Source organism: Urocampus carinirostris, chromosome 16, assembly GCF_059441175.1.
Source record: "Urocampus carinirostris isolate Australia breed hairy pipefish chromosome 16, RoL_Ucar_1.0, whole genome shotgun sequence".
NCBI lineage: Eukaryota > Metazoa > Chordata > Actinopteri > Syngnathiformes > Syngnathidae > Urocampus > Urocampus carinirostris.
In genome coordinates, this window is record NC_142364.1 from 17,142,457 (window position 1) to 17,162,384 (window position 19,928).

The following is a 19,928-nucleotide window of genomic DNA, read 5'->3' on the forward strand; positions in this document are numbered from 1 at the left end:
TGTGGTTAAATGAATGGACCTTGATCATTTATTGATTTGATTGGTTGTTTCAAAAAAAATCAATAAATACGACGTTGCTAAATTTACTCAACACTCGAGCATTTTTTTACCAAGTACTTTTTAACTTTTACTTAAGTATTTGGTGGATGGATGCAATGTTCCCTCTAAGCTGCGTGTGTGCGCAATTGCGCACTACCCAGAGCTTTTCCGCGCACAAGAAAATCTAGCCAGCTCACAAAAAACAGGGCTCGAAATTTCTAATTAAGAGGCGAATTAGAGCGAAGTAGAACGAAGTTGAATAAAGTCAGTAGAGTTTTTCGAGAACTGGCTTCTTCGGCTCGGCTCACTAAAAAGAACCGACTCTTTCGGGTCCAAACGGCTCTTCGGGTTGTTTTTGCTTCTTTAATCCCCACAAAAAATTGTACACAAAATGACTTGAAGGAAGGGGGGAGATAGAACAAAAAAGAAAAAAAAATACCAAAATGAAAAAGTAGTGAAAAGCTGAGAAAAAAAGAAAAAAAGGAAGAGAAAAAAGAAGGAAAAATTCAGAAAAAAAGCCAGAAAAAAAGAAAAGAAAGAATAAAAGGAAAAAAAGTAAATGGAGAACAAAAAGAAAAAAGTAACAGCTAGGAAAAAATAAACACAATGAGATTTTTTTTAAAGGAATTTAAAAAAAAGAAAAAAACAGGGAAAAGGAAGAAAAAGTTTGTGTTACATTCACATAATTTCCAATTATACCAAGTCAATCTTGTTGCCAACATTGTACTTCCACTAAAAAATGTGATTAAATACAGTTCTGTATCGTGCAACCGACTAAATAAGCCCCCAAAAGTGTTAGTATTATGCGACAAAAAATACCAGGAAAAAAAAGAAATGGAAATCTTGTGTAAGAATTGTTGTAAAAACAAATGACGTTTGTAGGCCGTACAACCTTTGCAATAATACATTAGTCAATTCATTCAAAAGTGATTTTTTTTTTTTGCATTGCCGGAAACTCAGCTAAATGTAAGTTGATGTCAAGTTTTGGACATGTTTGATAATGACTTTGTTGCCACACTTGGGATTGCTGTTGCTCACTGTTGTTTCAAGCGTTGCTCACCGACTTTGTGTGAACGCTCAGACCCGGGGAAAATTAGAGGGAACATTGGATGGATGGTGTTATGAGTGCACTGGATGGAAGAGGTGGAAATGTAGTGGAAGCTTGAGCTCATGTTGGTGATAGGAATGAGTGGAGAGGTGTTGTAAAAGGAAAGTAAGATGTTTGGACGCGTTCTAAGGGATGGACAGGGCACCTGTCTGATGCGGCAGGGGTAAACCAGTGAAAGCTGTCGGGCCCTGCTGTTGAACAGAAGAGTGTGTTGCGTCACCCTGACCCGAGTGACATGGCTGCTTTCTTGTGTACCGTTTCATCTGGAGGGAGGAAAGCATAGGTGCCGAGGTGCCTAACTTGTTTGGGCGTTTGGGTTGGCCATGGTCAATTTTTTTGTGTTTTTTTTGATAATTTTTCCTTTTCTTTGTTTTTGTGTATGTGTTTGTCTTGGGGTTGGTTACCCCTCTCGAGGGATATGACCAGATGAAGATATAGTAGATAGAAGTATTTGGATGACTACTTGAATCCCTAATGCCCCCAATAAGCAGGTAGGCGCCTTGCATGGCTGCATGGCCGCTATCGGTGTGTGAGTGTTTGTGTGTGAATGGGTAAATGTGAAGAACATTGTAAAGTGCTTTGGGAGGTCGTCATTGACTTGAAAAGCGCTATATAAATGCAGACCATTTACCCTTTATTTTTACTTCTACTTGAATAATATTATTCTGAAGTAACTGTACTTTTACTTGAGTTACATTCTGGCTACTCTACCCTCCTTTGAAGTAGAGGCACCACTGTCACCTTTGAAATGAGACGGGAACAACAGAAGTTTGGATGCCAAACACACACACACGCTCTTCAATGACGTCTTCATCTGTATTTCTATTGTTCGTCAGTAAAGTGTTAAGTCCGCCACGTGTAAGTTCGATATCGTGAGCATTATATTTTACTCAAACGTTTTCAGTCGAACCTCACCGAGGAGGGACAAGCAGAATCGGGTTCCGGCTCCATCAGTCGTGCCGCTCCGGGTTTTGTGCACCTCCTCCGCCGCAGTGGGAGGAAGTGGAGCGGCCAGAGGCACCCACCGCCGCCGCAGCACTATCAAGGGGAAATCGACAAAAACGCGGAGGACAACTCGGGTAGCAGCCGTCGCTACACGCCCGCTCCAGGAACCGACCAACAACCTGCACCTGCTTCGTGAGCCCCTACGAGGGAACCGAATCCTCCCGCCCGACTTGCCGGACGAAGGCACCCCCGAGCTCACTCAGCCGGGTCGGGAAGAGACCTCCGGAGCTGGGACAACCCGACACCCGAAGCTCCCTTCCGTGCGTTGGGACGCTTCCGGCCAGTGCTCCGGTGGTCTCCCCGGTGGCCCGCGCGGAACCCCCCTCCCCCCGCCGCTTATTGCTCTTGTCGCATCCGCCATTTGCGTCGCGAAGGAACAGTGGAGCGAGTCAAGTCGTGGTTCCCCCTTCCTCTTTTCTGGATATTCCAATTTGCCCCACGCTGGTTGCAGCTGACGCTCCGTAAGCCGTCATGGACGCCCCCGGGCCCCGTTAACGTCACCTCGGACGCTCGCGGTTCGCCTTGTTTTTCGGGAGGGGAGGGAAAGCCTCCCGACTTCCCCCTTGAGGGGAGTGGGCTAGCGTCAAGCGTTTGCTAGCCCGCTAGCCTAGCGTAATTAGCTCCGAGGGGGGAAACCTTATTGACAAATAGAGCTTCGGCGTCGCTGTCGAGGCAACGGGACGTAAACGTCCAGCATCCCGGGCTAGCCGAATGCTAAGCTACAGCCACCGTCGTTAGCATTTAGCTTATCTGCTAGCTGAATGCTAAACAGTCCTCATTCTGGTGTTAAGCTTCCTGGATAGTCGAATGCTAACCAGACGTCACCTTCGTTAGCATTCCGCTCCCTGGCTAGCTGTATGCTAAGCGGACGCTCTATCGTCGTTAGCATTAAGCTTCCTAGCTAGCTGAATGCTAAGCGAACGTTTCCGTTATTAGCATTGAAGCAGGACACGGCGGCGGTAGCCTTCGCTTCCCCCGCTCATGAGGCTTCGATCCGCGGATTAGGGAGGCGACGTGTTCGCCAGGTAGAAAGTGGGCAGATTCCGTGTTTGTGTTTGACGAATGCAAAGGAGACTCCCATTGCTCGTGTTTGCTCGCTCGGAGACGTTTGCATTGCAAAGAGGATCGTTAGTTTTTTTCTTAAAGGCGAAAGAAACACCAGCTGGTGGATCTTTTTTTTGCTTCTCGGTTGCAGTTAAGGCGCGCTGCGTGAAAGCCCCCCTAAAACCAGTCGCTCTGTTTCCCACTCGACCGGCGTGGGGGGACACGCGCAACATCTAGCCGGGAGGAGGAGGGGGGATCCCTCAAGGCACTTAATGGGATTACAAGATCGCCGATTAAACGTTCTGTGAAGATCGCCAGCAGCAGCATGGCACTGTGAGGCGGTGGCGGATATTGACAAGGAACCCCTCCCGGCAGCAGCAGCAGCAGCCGCCGCCGCCCCCCACCCTGATGCTGGTCCCATCTGGCGTCGGAGGAGCCCCGCGTTTGTAAACAGCGAGCGAGCAAACGAGCGTGAAGATGGCGGACCTGGAGGCCGTCCTGGCCGACGTCAGCTACTTGATGGCGATGGAGAAGAGCAAGTCGACCCCCGCCGCCAGAGCCAGCAAGAAGATCATACTGCCAGAGCCCAGGTATCAAGTCCACGCACTTGGCCTGTGTGGCAAGGTCATTTGCATATTCATGGTCTTGCAGCAATATCAGCGCTACACACACTAAATAGCAGTGCACGGCACATATGGTGGTACCTCTTCAAACGCGCTTAACTTGTTCCAGTGTCTTACTTGTAGCGTTGCTCGTATAACTGGCGCATGTTTTCCATATGAAATAATTTAAAACTTATTGGCCCGTTCCTAAGCTCCTCAAAGCATCAAAGTGAACCCGAATTAGCTATTAAACGCATTAAAAGAGAATATAAACATAAAATAATGCAGTAATGAAATGATATTAATGAAATAAAATGCGATTTTATCACGAGCATCGTTATGATTTTGTGCCCGTGGTGCAGAGAAAGTGGCGGGTGGTGCAAGGAGTAATTTTGGAGATTAGATACCTGTCAACTTAAACACTCCCCCCTATTTTATACGATATTTGATCATCTCAAGTTGTGTATGCCTTATAACATTTTTATGCGGTTCTTTTAAAGAAAAAAAATAGCGCTATCGTCTTTGCCATTTCAGCTCATCGTAGTTTTCTAATACTGCCGTGGTTTTCTACAAAATCTTGTCTTGTTGTGAGTAGGTGCATGGGTGTTTGTAAGGGTTATATCAACACGGAATTTGTGATTATTAATAAGAGGAGAAATTGGTGTAAGTGGACAGGTATGGGATCGAGAGACTGTTGATGATACATAAGCAATTACTTTACACTTAAAATTTGTGTTACTGTAACTTAAAATGAACGTACACACAAAAAAATCTGCACATTTTTTTGCCTCAAACCGATTGCATGCTCAAACTAGATGAACAGATATTGGTGGTCCTGAGCAGTGAGCGGTCTCTAGTGGTAACCTTTGGGACTGTTTGTGAACTGGATTTTCTTTCATATAGCAAACAAGAGTTTTGTTGCAAATAAACCCCGCATACCAAAATTCTTGTGTTTAAAGTGCTCGTACCAAGAAGTACCACTGTGCTTATTTACACTTATACACAAAAACAAACATTCATTTTTATGTGCCTTCAAATGTTTACTGACACACGTGCATATTAAACCATAAAGGCACAAAGTAAACACATAACCTGCTTGTGTACACACGCACATTAACGAGTGAAGATGCTGGCATGTGCAAGGCAATGACTTATGTCAAGGAGAGCTTTGCTATCTGATAAAGACAAATTCAAAGTATTTATTGTCATATGCACGGTAAAGAACTATGATTCCCTGCACAATGAAATTCTTACTCTGCTGTCCACGTAGTTGCCAGCGTAATAGAACTAAAAGTATATACTAGTATACAAAAAATATTGCAATATTTTTGCCAGATCAATTATTTATTCCTGTTTGAATTTTTTTTTTTAACCTAAAATTTAGCTCATATATTGGGTGCATGTTATACTCTAGATATAACTACTAGGGGTGTAGGGGCAGCATTTCCTGCGGTGTGTATTGGTCAAGTACAGCCTGGTGGCGCCCATCCCTCACCAGGTCTTGAACCAGGGACTTTTCGCGTGATAGGCATATGTGCTGACCACTGCTCTGTGGAACACTAGGTAGTACAGTACTACAGTACCGTATTTGTGCAATGATTAGTCAGTCAATAAATATCGCTGACCACGATCGGAAAACATTGGATGCAACAGGGATTGAACCAGGGTCACGGCGGGGAGAGCGCTAGATCCTAACCTACACTATTGATACTAATCTGGAATGTGTTTACATACAAAAATTATCTTGGGTTTTAATTTGAATATTAGTCATGGTTTGACTTAAAGGCCAACCGTGCCTGGAAATATGATTTTATCTTATATTGTTTGACATTCGAATCTGCGAAAACTTGGTGTTCTGACCATATAACATGCTCTGGAATGCTTTGAAGTTGTCATGTACATATTGAATTTCCCTTGGCTATAACAATGGCCCACGGGTTGGTATTTTGTTCATAGTTTATTGTTGTCAATTATTTAATCAGGGTAGAATGTATTCAACAAGATTTTTCTCTTGTAATGCTTAGTATGTGCTGAGAAAAAGTAACCAAATTTTATACCGATTTTTCAATTAAAGAATAGGGTTTAGTGTTCTATGAGTGCAAGCTATACACGAATGATTACGGTATATCTGGCAATATTAGGAAGGGATCAGTGAATAAAAAACATTTATTTGGGTGGGAAAGGAGAAACCAGAACAACAAGAATGTTTATATAACAGTCCATCATACACCTACATATGATTGGCAAAAAAACAAAACAAATTAATCTCAAATTGTACTGATACAGTGTTATCATGATATAAAACACTTAAACATCAAGTGTGAATTCCCTTGCATAGACATTGGTTGTCCACGCACTTAAAGACATGAGGCTTTGCAAACATGCTTCCAAAAACACCTTGCTACACTTGTACATTGTAAAAACTGAAATAAACCTTGATGTTTAATTAAACTATTAAATTCAAATCATAAAGACCCAACGTTGTGACCTGAAACAGTTGTTAAACTGGAAATTATCCAAGTCCTATCTTTCAGTCACTAAACGGTAACATATCTCTTTATGAACGTGGGCTGATTGCTGATCAAGAAGGACGGGATTCGGTTTCAAGTTTGCCGAGTGCATCGGCAAACTTTGCACATACATAAAAAAGTCGTCCACACGATATGTCTTACTGGGATCAGTCCTTTTTGTGTTGGCTAAGTTAAAAACATTGCATTTTCAGAATTGCTATTTTAATCTGATTGTATAAAGTAACACTAACTTTGTATCAATGCCCTCAAACTGCATGTTTGCTGGTGTCTCGGCGGAGGGCATGCTGGTGAGCTGCAAAGTAGTCACCACAATCAGGCATGAGCAGAGCTTCCAAAAGTGCACTATTGTAACCATCTGTAAAAATATTGTCCTAATCAAATGGAAGATCACCTTTTTAATATGCAGGGTCAACAACATTTCCTCCTCTGTGTGGCGTCCAAAAAAAACTTCCCCCGGAGTCAGTCCAATTCAGTGGGCCAGGGGAGCAAAGGGTCTCCGAGCTGAAGATTGATGATTTAATTGGACACTTGAAAACATGTTAGGGAAATGTAATCACTCAATTTTAACTCATTCGCTTTCATCCTAATTCAATGGAATAGGGACGATTGACAGCTAATACAGTCATTAGCACTGAATGTGTTAATCCGACAATAAATATAGTTCAGCCTTGATGTAAAATGTGTACATTGAAGATACCGTATTTTTTTTTTTTAGGTTAGTGACTGCTGGTGAGTGCCTCTGCTTCACTACCGTAAAATCATGATGTAATCTTTATTTTTTGCTAGTTTATTTTGACTCAAGTGACAGTGCTGCTTTCTCCACAGTGGCAAAATGCTGCAACTGCAGTTATACGCCATAGCTGCTGCTTTAAAGCACTTTTAAATATTTGCCGTGTTTTAATCAATATAGAAAATCCTGTTAAAGAAGGTACAGTTTCATATTATTATGTTTATATTATTCCTTATAAGTCACTATGTCCCATCACTGGTGTGTAACTTGTGGTTTCCTTGTGAAATACCATTTTGATTTTAATGTGCATGAATCTGTTGGGGTGTGAATTTCCTTGCCCTCTCTCTTGAGCCCTATGTTACTGCTAACCAAGCAAAAAAAAAAAGTCTAAAGGGTATTTGACTAAACTCTGCAAGCACACAGATCGTGCACTGAGTTCTCCTCAAAAAAAGAAAAGTCAAGCTTGTTAGTGGTGACTGACAGTATTAGTGCTTATTGAAAGCGCTCCAAAACCCCCCGTAAGCTGTCGAAGCTGTCATGGGCTCAACCCCGCATACCTGCAAATTGCAACTACTTGAAGCTTCAGACCCTCGCATGAATCTTAAACAAGAAGTAGCTTTTGCCTTCCAAAATAGTCAGCGTGCAACCTGCTCACCTTGCAGCAGCAATTCTACTAAAGATTATTGATGCTGTGCCTCATTTCCCAGTATCTGGGCTCATGAATGCCGTTGAGACTCCTGATTGGCTTCTCACTTTATCATCATGAACTGGAAGATAGACAAGATAGCAGGAGAACATTGCCATTCATTTCTTCCAATTTTTGCCTTGTGGGGATGTATAGATTAAGTAAAAAAAACGATAAATATTTAAAAATTAACAGGAAACTACTAATACTCATGCAAAGTACTCATAGCATCTGTACAGGGTAATTGGAGTAGGAGAATGTATACATTATTTTTTAACTTCTCTCCTTTACATCTCTAATGTACCTAGTACTATTCAGTACACGTGTATTCGGTGACCGAAAATGACAACTACACGAATAACTAGCCATGATTCTTGAATTCATCAATAGACGTGAAATAAGTAATAATTTCTTTGTATTCAAGCAAGATTTACTAATCTTTGCGTCAAGTGGTCTATTTCATAATTTTAAACACCAAAACTGAGTTGGATCTGTACTTTTTCCTTAGCCCTTAGAATATATTTTGAAAACTTTCAAAATATTTTTTTCCTATGATTAAAAAAAAAAATCCCGAATGCAAATATGGGTATACAATTGTTTTACTTCCGTATCCTCAAAATATGAGAAATTATGTGAAAGGGTTGGGCGCCACCAAGCTGTACTTGCCCAAAATACACCACAGGAAATGGTGCTCCTATGACTCCAGAGGTTAAAGGATCCACAGACCCCCAAAGTAAAAAATACAATACACGAAGGCACTTCACTTTAATAACAACCATCTCTGATAAGGCTAATTTTATTGAGTATATTGTATTCAAGGCTTCCAACATACAGATCATGCCAAATATCTATGTTGAAGTGTCTTTTTCAGTCAAATAATTCACTGTAAGTCGGAAATTTCATGTGGCAAGTCGTCTCAGTATTTTGTTCCGGGGAGAATTTGTCCTTCTGAGTGTCTGAAAAACAGTTTATATGACCTGGAACATCTAGCGGTTGTCTAAGCATCAAAAGCTAGGTTCACACTGCAGAGCTTAATGCTTAATTCACATTTTTTTGCGAAATGTGATCTTTTTGTGAGATTGTTCACATTTCCGACAAAATGCAATTTGTATTTGATCTCCTGTAACTTGCGCAATCTCTTATGGAACGCCAGTGTTCTGCATGCTCAGAAGAGAACCTTTGACGTCACACACAATGTGCTCAGTTTTTGCAGCAGTACTCGCGGTCCGCCGTTGGCATTCGATTCTAGCAGTTTGAAAGTTATTGGTCCACTGGTGGATGAAAAGAGTTGTGCCCCTAAATATTAATCGAATCCAAAAGCTTGCTGTCCGCTTCCTCCCACCTTGTTGAACAAAGTATGGCGACGTCTGTCGCCTATCAATGAAGTGCAAGTTGCATGGATGCGTCTCAACCGTTCACACACAAGATCAGTACCGGACTTAGGACCAAATATGTAAGTGGCCTGGGTCTGGTGTAAAAAAAAATTGGATATGTGCCGTTCTGAAAGGCTTTAATAAATCTTATACAGGTCGCGTCCTTGCAAGGAAATCGGATTTCCTTGCAAGTGTGAATATTCCTTAACTTGGCGCTAAAATGTTCCGTCATGCACATGCACGTTTTCGCTCAAATGCAGTGCACGGTGGTAATTCTGGGGTCATGGGTGGAGGAAAGGGTACTTGGTGTCGACATTTTATCGGATGTCCCCCTCGGACGTGCTGCCAAATGTTGAGCGATTATCAGGCGCCAAAGTTACCGTGTTTGGCTAAGCGCATCAAAGGGATAAGCCGCACAGATCAGGCTAATCGACCTCGCCCCGCAGCGGCAATGACGAGGTTAATCCCTAGACAGGATGCATGCGACGTGTTTCTCTTTGTACATCCGTCCGACCGTGCATCCGTCCTTCCTTTCTTTTTCAATTTCAGCTTCTCAACAGTAAATATTCAACAGTTTCTAAAGTTCTTCATGGTAGAGGGCTGAAAATTTAGCTTACTTCTGAACAATACTTCTGAATACTTACTTACTTCTGAACATCATTGGTCCCCAGGGTTCGAACAGGTGCTTGCAATCCTTAAAAATGCTTGAATTTGAGTGTTTTCAAGTATCAAAAAGTGCTTGAACTCTGGGTGAAGTGTTTGTAAATGCTTGTAATTGTTGCCATATTTCTCAACAAATCTGCTTTAAAATGAATGATATGTAGTGATTACTAGGATTATAGAGTTAATAGACGGGTGAAACTAAATCTGGTATAACTATTATTATGATGATCATTATTATAAAATGTATGTGACTATTGTTATTATTAGTATTACTCATATCCAAATAATGTAAGCTAGTCAATAGATGGCTCAAGCTAATAATTAAACTTATTATTATTGAAACGACTATGATGACTATTATGTTCATTGTTGTTGTTATTATTATCATTATCCACCATATGTCTATTCTTATTGCTATTGTTGAACATTGTTATTATATAACTGTCACCATCATATTATGCAAATCCATCACAATCTGTACCTATATTTATGAGCAAAAAACTGAGATGAATAAATATGTTGGTTAGGGTAGTGAAAAGAAAACTCAATAAATGGGGATTCAATCACAGATATACATCTTAAAAATAATACAAATAGTGTCTTAACTGCACATATCAGAGTTAGGGCAGACAAGTGGGAGCTTGATGGTGGAGGCATGTGGCTCAAGCTCCCGTACCATGTCTCTTTAATGCACAGATCAGGACACTCAAGAATGGTGGTCCTACTGCATGGGGGCGGATCCCCTAAGGTAGCAGGTCCAAAGATACTTGTATAACGGACAACACATACAACATAGCAGTCAATTCCACCATGAACACCCAAGAGAACTATGTTATCATAATAGATACTCTAATATATAATATGCTAAAGATAAATGGAGACAGCAATGATGATGGTATAAAAAGAGATGGTAGTAGTGATATGATGATAATGATGACAATTAAGAGACTGTGTATCCACAGAGCCAATGTAAATATGTATATTTATAAGTTAATTGTTTTACATGTAAATACACAGCGGATCTAGATGTGAGATGCAATTGTTAAGGAAGTCTGGGGGTAGGATTTTATAAGCATATGCTTCATCCTACTCACTATCAAACATGTAAACATTGCGTTTTTTTTCCGATTTGTTTTTGCTTTTGTCATGTTGGAAACAAAAGTTTCATTTATTCAAAATGATGCCTACACTGCTCTCTGGCAGCTTTGCTTTGCCATTGCATTTCTTTCCTCGTGATAAACGTCAGCTGGCATTAGTTCGTATGGTATTCTCCACTGAAGTGTCATAGCCCCCTATGGGACAGGTGCTCGCTACACCTAAAATAGGGCACTATGACATATGTGTTAGTGCAAGGATTATTATATATCAATTAGGGAAATTTGTTATGGGCCATGCAAAAAAATTAAGGTAGCGTTTCCTTGTGGCAAATAGTAATGGGAAGGACTTTTTGTCACTGAAAATGTAAACTACGCATTATCATGTCATCTTTACCCAACAGCTAGGGATTTTTCTCAAAAATATTTACACAGGTATTGCTTGGAGCCACAAATACTTTTGCGATGTACTAAGGATCTAAAAATCATATGTGTTGATAAATGCACGCGCAAATTTAAAAATCGCACATGTAAAAAGCAGCAGATATATTTATGATGCAAAATACATGATTCACGCTGGATTTCCTTCCATGATACTGGAGACTTGGAACATTGGCTCTGAACGTCCCTAAAACGTTTATGAATTTGGCCATAAAAAAGGTGTACGATCCCTCATCCGGCTTGGAGTTAAATCCAGGGCTATAGCAATTTTCTCTGTGACTTTCAAACTTAGTGTACGCAATACAAAAGCAATACAGTAGGATGTTTGTTCAGTCCAAGATATATAGCGCAGAGTTTCAACTACAGTTCACACTCATGGTGTCACACCAACAGACCCCGTTTTGGCTGTACTTCTCTAAGGAATCCTTTACATTGAAGCTCATTAAGCAATCAATATTCACTGTTGAGACACTACTTTATGATGTAAACCCACAGAGCAAACTGCAAACACCTGAAAATCCCAGCCATGCACCCACAGCAATTTGATTGGGTGAGCGTATCTCCTCACATATAGCGCACTCCCTTAAATAAATTGGTATCCTTGTTGTTAGCCGTATTTTGTCACGTTCTTACAAATGAACTCCGCTCGCTCCTTTTGAAACAGTTATTTACGACAAAAATGACAGTCAAAATAAGCCTCAACCATCTTAAAGGTGTGGGGTGCAATATTTGAGGTGCCCTTAAAAAGGTGAAAGTACAATATCTTCTCTTAAGTATGTGTTAACGATGCCCGTTATAGTTTTTTCCACCGCGCCTATGTGCTTTCATTTTACTTTAATCAAAGCTGTCTGCGACGCGCACCGCATTAGGATATAAAGGGGGGGGGGGGCATGGGGGTTTGAGTGATTTCATGCGTGTCATCAGTTTTTTGTTAGTGTAGCATGCAAATGTAAAAGTAAAAAAGGCCTGTTTCAAATACAGTCCGAATGCCACCCCAAAAAAGATGAGAAAACCAGTTCATTCAAGCACATCTATGTACTGACACACACCACAGAGTAACCTTGAAAGACGCTTCAATGATGATTTAAGCCAGAAGATGGCCTCAGCGAGAAGAAAATTTTCTAACTCCAGTAGGCCCCTTTCTGTAACTAACAGAGAGAAAAATTTTAAGCGGTAAGTGTTGATATGGGACACAGGCTCTGGCATTATTATTATTTCATAGATATGATCAATACATGAAACGTCATGCTGAAATAAAATGTACTGAAGAATTGGCTTTGGTCTGGAGAGCGGGTTTGTGGTTTTGTTGAACTTTGCCTTAAAGTATTAGTAGCATATATTCATACATAATGATATATATTTGATGTTTTCATGGCTTTTTGAGTCAAAAAGGTTCCCGACCCCTGCTGTATTATATTGATCATTTCACTTGTGTGGGTATTATAGTTACTATTGACTAATCAATTTGAACTGTCAAAAGGCAAGTACCCCATTTTTGAGGTCTCAGTTCAATTGACTATCTCTAGCACAGATGGTTTCAGCTCAACAATTGAAATTAGCCTATGTCTGAAGATGAATATGTTTTTGGGCAGTACATAAATTATAGTACTGTGTTCTCTATCACCGATTCACTTTTGCATCGCCGGTGCGTCACAGCTCTTTTTCTATTATTGGTTCTGCGAATTTTGGATACATTGCGGAATTTCGACGTCATTTTAAGAGCGAAGGTACTTTAACCAATGGCCGAACTTCCATTTGTTTTAGGGCGCAATCCAAATGAATTACTTACATGTCAAGTGAAAAAACAAATCTTCCCATATACATGCTGTGTGTGAGAATTTCAATTAGGGGGAAAGCAAGAGTAACCTTATTATGCGATGTATTATATTTTATTGTACAGCTGATGCTGTGCGAATATCTTTTTTGTGAATTGTTGACGTTTTTAGTGCTATGCACAAATGAAAAGTCAACAAACAAATATTCATCGTTACCACATCACTTTTGACATTAAAAAAAGGATGATATAATTCATGTCTCTTACCAAAATCAACAAAGTACCGTGCTTGTTTGCTCTTGCTCCAAAAGTAGGCTCCATTCCTGTGCCCTTTCTGTTTGTAAGTTGTGCTCTATACGGCTTTTCGGAAGCATGGATTTACACTGCATATGTTTGGACACAACTGATGCATTCGCTTTATGACTGATGCATTTTTACAGTGTGGGTACTAAATAATACTAAAATGTCTTTGAGAATAAACCAATGCGTTTGAGGCTTTTTATCGCGTGAGTTGGAGTTTTTGTAAAGCATTTACCTATGTACTTAAAGTCCACAGCGATTTGTGGTAGAATGAGGGGAACTGTGCATGTATACAAGTAAACAAATTCCTATTCTTATGATATAGTCCTTAATATATATGTTATCTACATGTCGGAAATTCAATTAATACGGTTGGTTATGGAACGGATTAGCTGTGAAAATCAAGGGAATACTGTCTCTTGTTTTCTACAAGTTCTATTTAATACAGTGACTCTTTTGTAATACAGGAAATTATATATAGATTTATTTTTGAGCTATTCATGGACATACAATAGTCTTAAACACCAAATGATAATATCGTTTGTTGCCTAACTAAAACGGAGGCCACAAATTTGTGAAACAATGTTGTACCACTTTGTAATAACTTATAGGTAGACATTTTAAAGAACCTCTCATCACCGCAGGGAAGTCCAGTTGTATTTACGTATACAGTAACCCCTCTGTTATCGCGGTTAAAGGGAACCAGAACCCCCATGAAACATGAAATTTTGCGAAGTAGCGACGCCCCTTCATAAAAACTTCCAATGGTCAAACCTACCTGGAGATGACCATATAGATTGAGAGTATATGACTGTAAAAAAATAAAAATTATAGATCTACTCATGAAAACACAGAATTACAGTTGTATTTCATCATGAAATTGTAAGACAAAATTGGAAGGCTTCCACTTTCAGTGTAAGTAAATGATCTAGAGGGCGACCGGCGAGCTGCTCACTAGCGTTGGGGATCCATGGGTGAAGCCAGGTCTCCGCATTCATTAAAATACAAAAGTCACGAATGTAGCGGTTTTTATCGAGTTTTAGCTCCAAGTTTCCCGTTTTATGGGTAATGGAATTGGAGGTGAGAGACAGGCTCAATAGGGGTGTTTTGTTACGTAGTCGTAATTATAGCAGTATACTATACCGATAGCACTGCTATTGCTTGCTTTCCCAACGCCGCCTTAGGCCTTTCCCACATGCGATAATAATCCACATAGCGCCTGCTGGTGATCACCATTTCTTTGCGCTCTTCTGACTTTCTTTAGTCCGATTTCATCGATACTTCTCTTTTTTTCAATTTAACAAGCCACTGAAATACTAGCAGTAGCTGTCGGCGTGCTTCGCAACTCGTTTTGGTGGACGCATTGAATTGCGTGCCCGGCCAGCTGTTTGACTGACCGCATACACCAGGCTACCACAGTCATGCACACAAAGTCAAGCCCACCCAACACACAAAGCCCTCCCTATCCTGCTCGCGATAGCATTAGCTATGTGCTGTCATCTGCAGAACACAATCCACAATACGTTGATATCAATGACAATAAAGACCATTCAATTTAAAATCGACCAAGCAGGGAACCAGCGATAACTGAAGTGCGAAGTAATGAGGCGTCTCTATACATCAAATCACCATTTAGTTTTAAAATAGCAGATTCATCAAATGGATTGGATTTATACTATTGCATAGCTTTAAATAAATACCACCCAGCACTATAAAATAAGTCTTCAAAAGGGAAAAAAGAATTTTTAGCAACTGTTGGACTATTGACCCGGACCTTGTACCAGAATACACATTTGTGCTGATGCAGCTTGTGGTTCTGAAGGGCTGCTGAGAATCCACTTTTGTGTTCAGTGGTCCATGTACGATAAGCCTGCTTTTTTTTTTGGGGGGGGGGGTGTCTGCAAAAAATGTGTAAAAGAGACACACATTTGCAGTGTGACCAAAAACACTTGGTCGCTTTCCAACAAGAAAGTGTAAATGTGTAGGGTTGGTGGCCTTATTGCCTGCACAATCTGCTATGTTTACTAGTTTGTGCAGTAAGCACGCCATTGCTTTTTTATTGTCGCTACAGTCAGTGTCACTTTCACCAGTCTCTCCCTCTCCCCACAAGAGCGAAACAATAGATATGACTACTCAGCTCTCGCCCACCGCGGTTTCCTTACTTTTTAGCATTCAACTCATGAAATGATTAGCGTGGCTTCCTCGAAATTGTTGAGCAATGCTTATAAATAATAATACTCCACTAAGACACTGAGGCTCCATACATAGTTCCTAGGAAAAATAAAATCCAGTCAAACGAAACAATAATAAATGAAGGAATGATATGGCTGGCCCCCAGAAATATAGAACTTATCAGTTGGTCTGGACTATTGTGATTCTAATCAGCTTCAAACAAGAAACCCCACCTAAAACATTGAGACGGTGTGCTTATATTCAGTCCCTTCTAGTGCTTTATTTACTTAAAAAAAAAAGCAACATCAATTTATATAATAAGCAAAAATACATGAACTGTCATATAACATGCATTTTTCTAAATACCCGTAGGTTGACAAATTAGCACTCATTCTACATATCATGTTCATTGTTCACGGATCCCTCAACTACCTGGGTCTTAGGGCACCACTTCCTGCGACGAATCTTGAACAAGTACAGCCTGGCACCGCCCATCCCTCTCTAAGCCGTTCCTTTTTTTGGGTAGGGGTTTGCTATCCCACATGAAACGGTACGGGTTTCCAGTAGCAAGGGAAGCCTCCTAATCTCACTCAGAGAAGAGCCGTATCTTAGCATTAACGGAAAGCGGTGTGTGTGTTACAATACTGATACCAGATTCTAATTCACACGGAAAAACTATTTTGTTCCAAAATTCTAAGTATCACATTTTACAATATGCATTGCATCACTCGTGGTTTGCTGACACAATTTTCCTGCATCGTGCTCCTAAGGATACCCAAAATCCGCAAAAAAATGAGAAGTAAAGTTGTGAGTTTGGTCACTTTGAGTCTCCGTAGCCTTTATTCTTTATGCTTTTTGGCACTTTCTTTTGGTTGCATACACCATACAAAGAAAACCTAATGGTCAATAAATAAACACTTTATCACTAAAGAACATTTAAACAAAACAAAACAAAAAATCAGTTTCTCATATTCAGTTAAAAATAACTGATTTTAAAATCAGTTATTTTTAAGGTTAATTTAATTGGCATGTGCAAAAACAGCTACACATAACCTATGACTAACGTGCCTTCCATTAGCTATTAGGTAGTAACTATTGTTAAATAAAATTAAAATAATTCCAACTAAACTCTGAATCATTTTCAACTTTTAAAACTAGCTATCAAATTAATTCAAATTATTACTCTGCCCTAAAAGTAAGTATTCATTCATTCCGAACTCAAAACCACAAAGAAAAAAAAAAACAATGTTGAGTCAAAATGCAAAGAATAAAGTTCTGTTTAAGCCAGCTTTCAGGCGAACCCATTGATAAATTAGAATTAAAATTATTTTTGAGAAGTGATTAGAGAAGCGATTGGATGCAACCTTTTGTGTATGTGTTTTTTTTTTCTCCGATCGGACGGTTTTGCCCAGGAACTGGACAGGGTGGTATGTTGGAGTCCCACTCTCCAAGTCATTTGTGAGGGTGTCCCTGGGCAAGGCAGTGCGACACAGGCTAGTGTATGGATGTTGCCAATGAACTCAGCTCTCATCTGTTTTATGCGTAGGCTTGGCAGCTTTTTCCATACTTTAGATTTCCCAAAAACTATGAAAATTGGCAAGAATAAGTTACTGAGTTGGGTAAAGACTCTTGCTTTAACAATGTTTTCTCTTTCAGCCTGCCTGATTTTCATGCACTTTCTAAGCAGCATTCAAAGAATGTACAAAAATACAGACTACATAATTTTCACTGGACAATAAAGTCAGTTATGCATGAAAGGAGCACTCCAAAAATTATATTTGCACTGGCGATAGATGCCTTTTGTCAGGGCTAATACTACTTGTCTTCGCAAACTCGGCAAGCTTGGATAAATTCTGATTTGTATAAAAAAATGACCTAACTGCATTTAGCGAGAGAGGGGCTTTAACATTAAGCACTAAGAAAGGGAAGGTTCTATAAAAAGGTAATCTCAAACTCACGTGGTTATTAACTGGAGTGTTGACAGGTGGAGAGGATGCACTTGCTTTTCCAGCGGCCGTAGCTGCTGGTTTGAGCAAAACAATATATAAAATATTATATTATTGCAAGAAGCCATGTTTACGAACTTTATTAAAAATCTGTATTAAAAACGTTCCCTGTCCTGCTTCTTAGTGTTTGATCTTTCAGGATGTCCCTTGTCGTGCTTTTTTGGTTTTATTTATCATTCAATACAACTTTTTGGTTTTTCTGTTCTCTAACATTAGTCTCTGGCACAGCGAAATTCCGGCTCACTGCTCGATGTCCGTGAATTTCAGAATGATTAGCAACAATAAGCTTAAAAGAGGTGTCATATGCAGGACACTTCCTATTCGCCGCCCGAGTTGCCATCTAACTATCACTCTAAGATATTGATAATACTGCAAAACAACAGCGTTTAACTCACGTTTTTGTGTTGGCAAAGAATGTAATGAAGAGGCATCTCACACCTGCGCACAAGCGAGCGAGATTTACCGTTTTTAATGTAAAACGTCCGTGCAAGTGACCTGGATTTAATTACGAAGAAATAGACCGTAGGTGACTTGTGGGTCGAGGGATGTGGTTGCATTCAATTATTTGCATTTGTGGTAAGCGATATTTTCGAGCGATCAATCATCTCGCAATCATAGTAATATACTACTGTCCGAATCATCATCATCAGATATACTAAAAAAGTTGTGTCTCTCATCATGCTTTTTTGTGTTTATGTCTTCCAGAACGACTTTCAGTTTTCTTTATTCTCTAACTTTTGTCTCTGGTACCATGAATATAAATGGTGTGATGACGATATATATCATGTAATGCCTTTTCCTATGTCATCTATATCGATGCTGGTCTCATGGCTATGATTCAGGTGGTTTTATTACTGTTGCGATGGTGAGCAATATTTTTCAAATGATCAAGCATTGCCAAAGTAGGGTAATATACTATCGTACAACCTCGTGTATAATGCGCACCCATAGTTGTTTTTTAGGTTAAAAATAACACGCGTTATGCATGAATAAATACGATACAGTAACCCCTCGTTACTTTGTGCTTCGGTTATTGCTGGTTCATTCTTTTGCAGATGTAGAATTGAATTTATTTTGTCTTTATTGTTATTGATATCAATGTATTGTGTTCTGCAGACAGAAAGTACTTATTAGGGTGGGCGTTGACTGTCTGTGTGCGTGTAAGCCATCAAACAGCGGGCGGGCGCTGCCTCCGTAAACAATCCAAGAAGCATAGCGAGCGCTAGCTTTTAGTGGCTGTTTAAATTGAAAGTGAAATTATCAATTAAATTGGACTCTAAGGAAAGTGTGAAGAGCGCAACGAAATTGAGCTCTCCAGGGGGTCCTACATGGGATTATTATTAGATTCCAGAAGCGACTCGGGCGGCGTCTGGGAAAGACAAGAGCGGAGCTGCTGGTCCAGCCTACAGCTAATGGCTAGGCTAACAAATCTTCGAAGCCGCCGCTGCGTACCCTGCATCTTGCCAGCGCCAGGTCCATTAGCCATGAAACTGGTGACTTGGGGCAACAACTCGTGGAAAATCGCTACATTTGGCACGGTTATAGTTTAACCATCACTGATATCTCTCCATTCGAGAACACTTGATGCAAGCGCGCTCCTAGCCGGCTGCTCTCTCAATTGCCTTCTTGCACTAAAAGGAGAAGCCCCCCAATTTGGTTTTACTTTTGTATATTGACAAAACGATTCAACTGCAATTTTGTTGTGTGTTATCATTTGGTGTAATTGTTATTTTGCAACATTAATTAACTCTCAGTCGGTAATGATGTAATCTCAAGATAAGTTTAACCCTTTGGGGGCTTTTCTGAAAATGCGACGCTACTTCGCGGATTTTCACTTTTTGCGGGTGGTTATGGTCCCGAAAAACTGGGGGATCTCTGTATGTTGAAATCAACTCAACTTAAAAGAAACCCAAAATGGCCTCCTGGTCGTCTTCAAGTCGAGCGTGTGACTTTGTGGCTTGACGTCAGACTTTGTGTGGAAGCTTCACGAGTTGAATGTGTCAATATTGAATGACGGGCCACGTTTACACAGCGACCGGTAACTCTGCACTCAGTGGCTTTGGGCTGTTAGTGTTCAACAGCTATTATGATGAGCTAGCTGTTTGTCCAAGTTCAACATCTTTAGGGGAGGCGGCCATTTTGTCGTACCATGCGCGTAACAACTGAAGACACATGAACTTTCTTAAAAAAAGAAAAAAGAACAAAAAAGTACGGACAAAGTTGATGAGCACGCACAATGACTGGGTGCAAAATGGAAGGGGAAGAAAGGCAGCAGTTTCTATAACTGTTGCGGTCACAAGACCGCTTGCTTGGCAGGCTGTCAATCATCGGGCGCTGGTTGGATTGTTGCCTCGGCAACAA

General features: G+C 40.4%; 1 protein-coding gene across 2 annotated transcripts in view; it reads left to right on the forward strand.

The window, feature by feature from the left end:
- The first annotated feature begins 2,099 nt into the window (after nucleotides 1–2,099).
- grk3 (G protein-coupled receptor kinase 3) overlaps nucleotides 2,100–19,928 on the forward strand; it is a 45,060-nt gene continuing 27,231 nt past the window's right edge. The window contains exon 1 of one of the 2 annotated variants that reach the window (XM_088355381.1): nucleotides 2,100–3,786. In XM_088355381.1, coding sequence (XP_088211507.1) covers nucleotides 3,674–3,786 — 113 coding nt within the window. In that variant the 5' untranslated portion in view covers nucleotides 2,100–3,673. The remainder of the gene's footprint in view (nucleotides 3,787–19,928) is intronic. The other variant, XM_088355382.1, reaches the window with a different exon arrangement.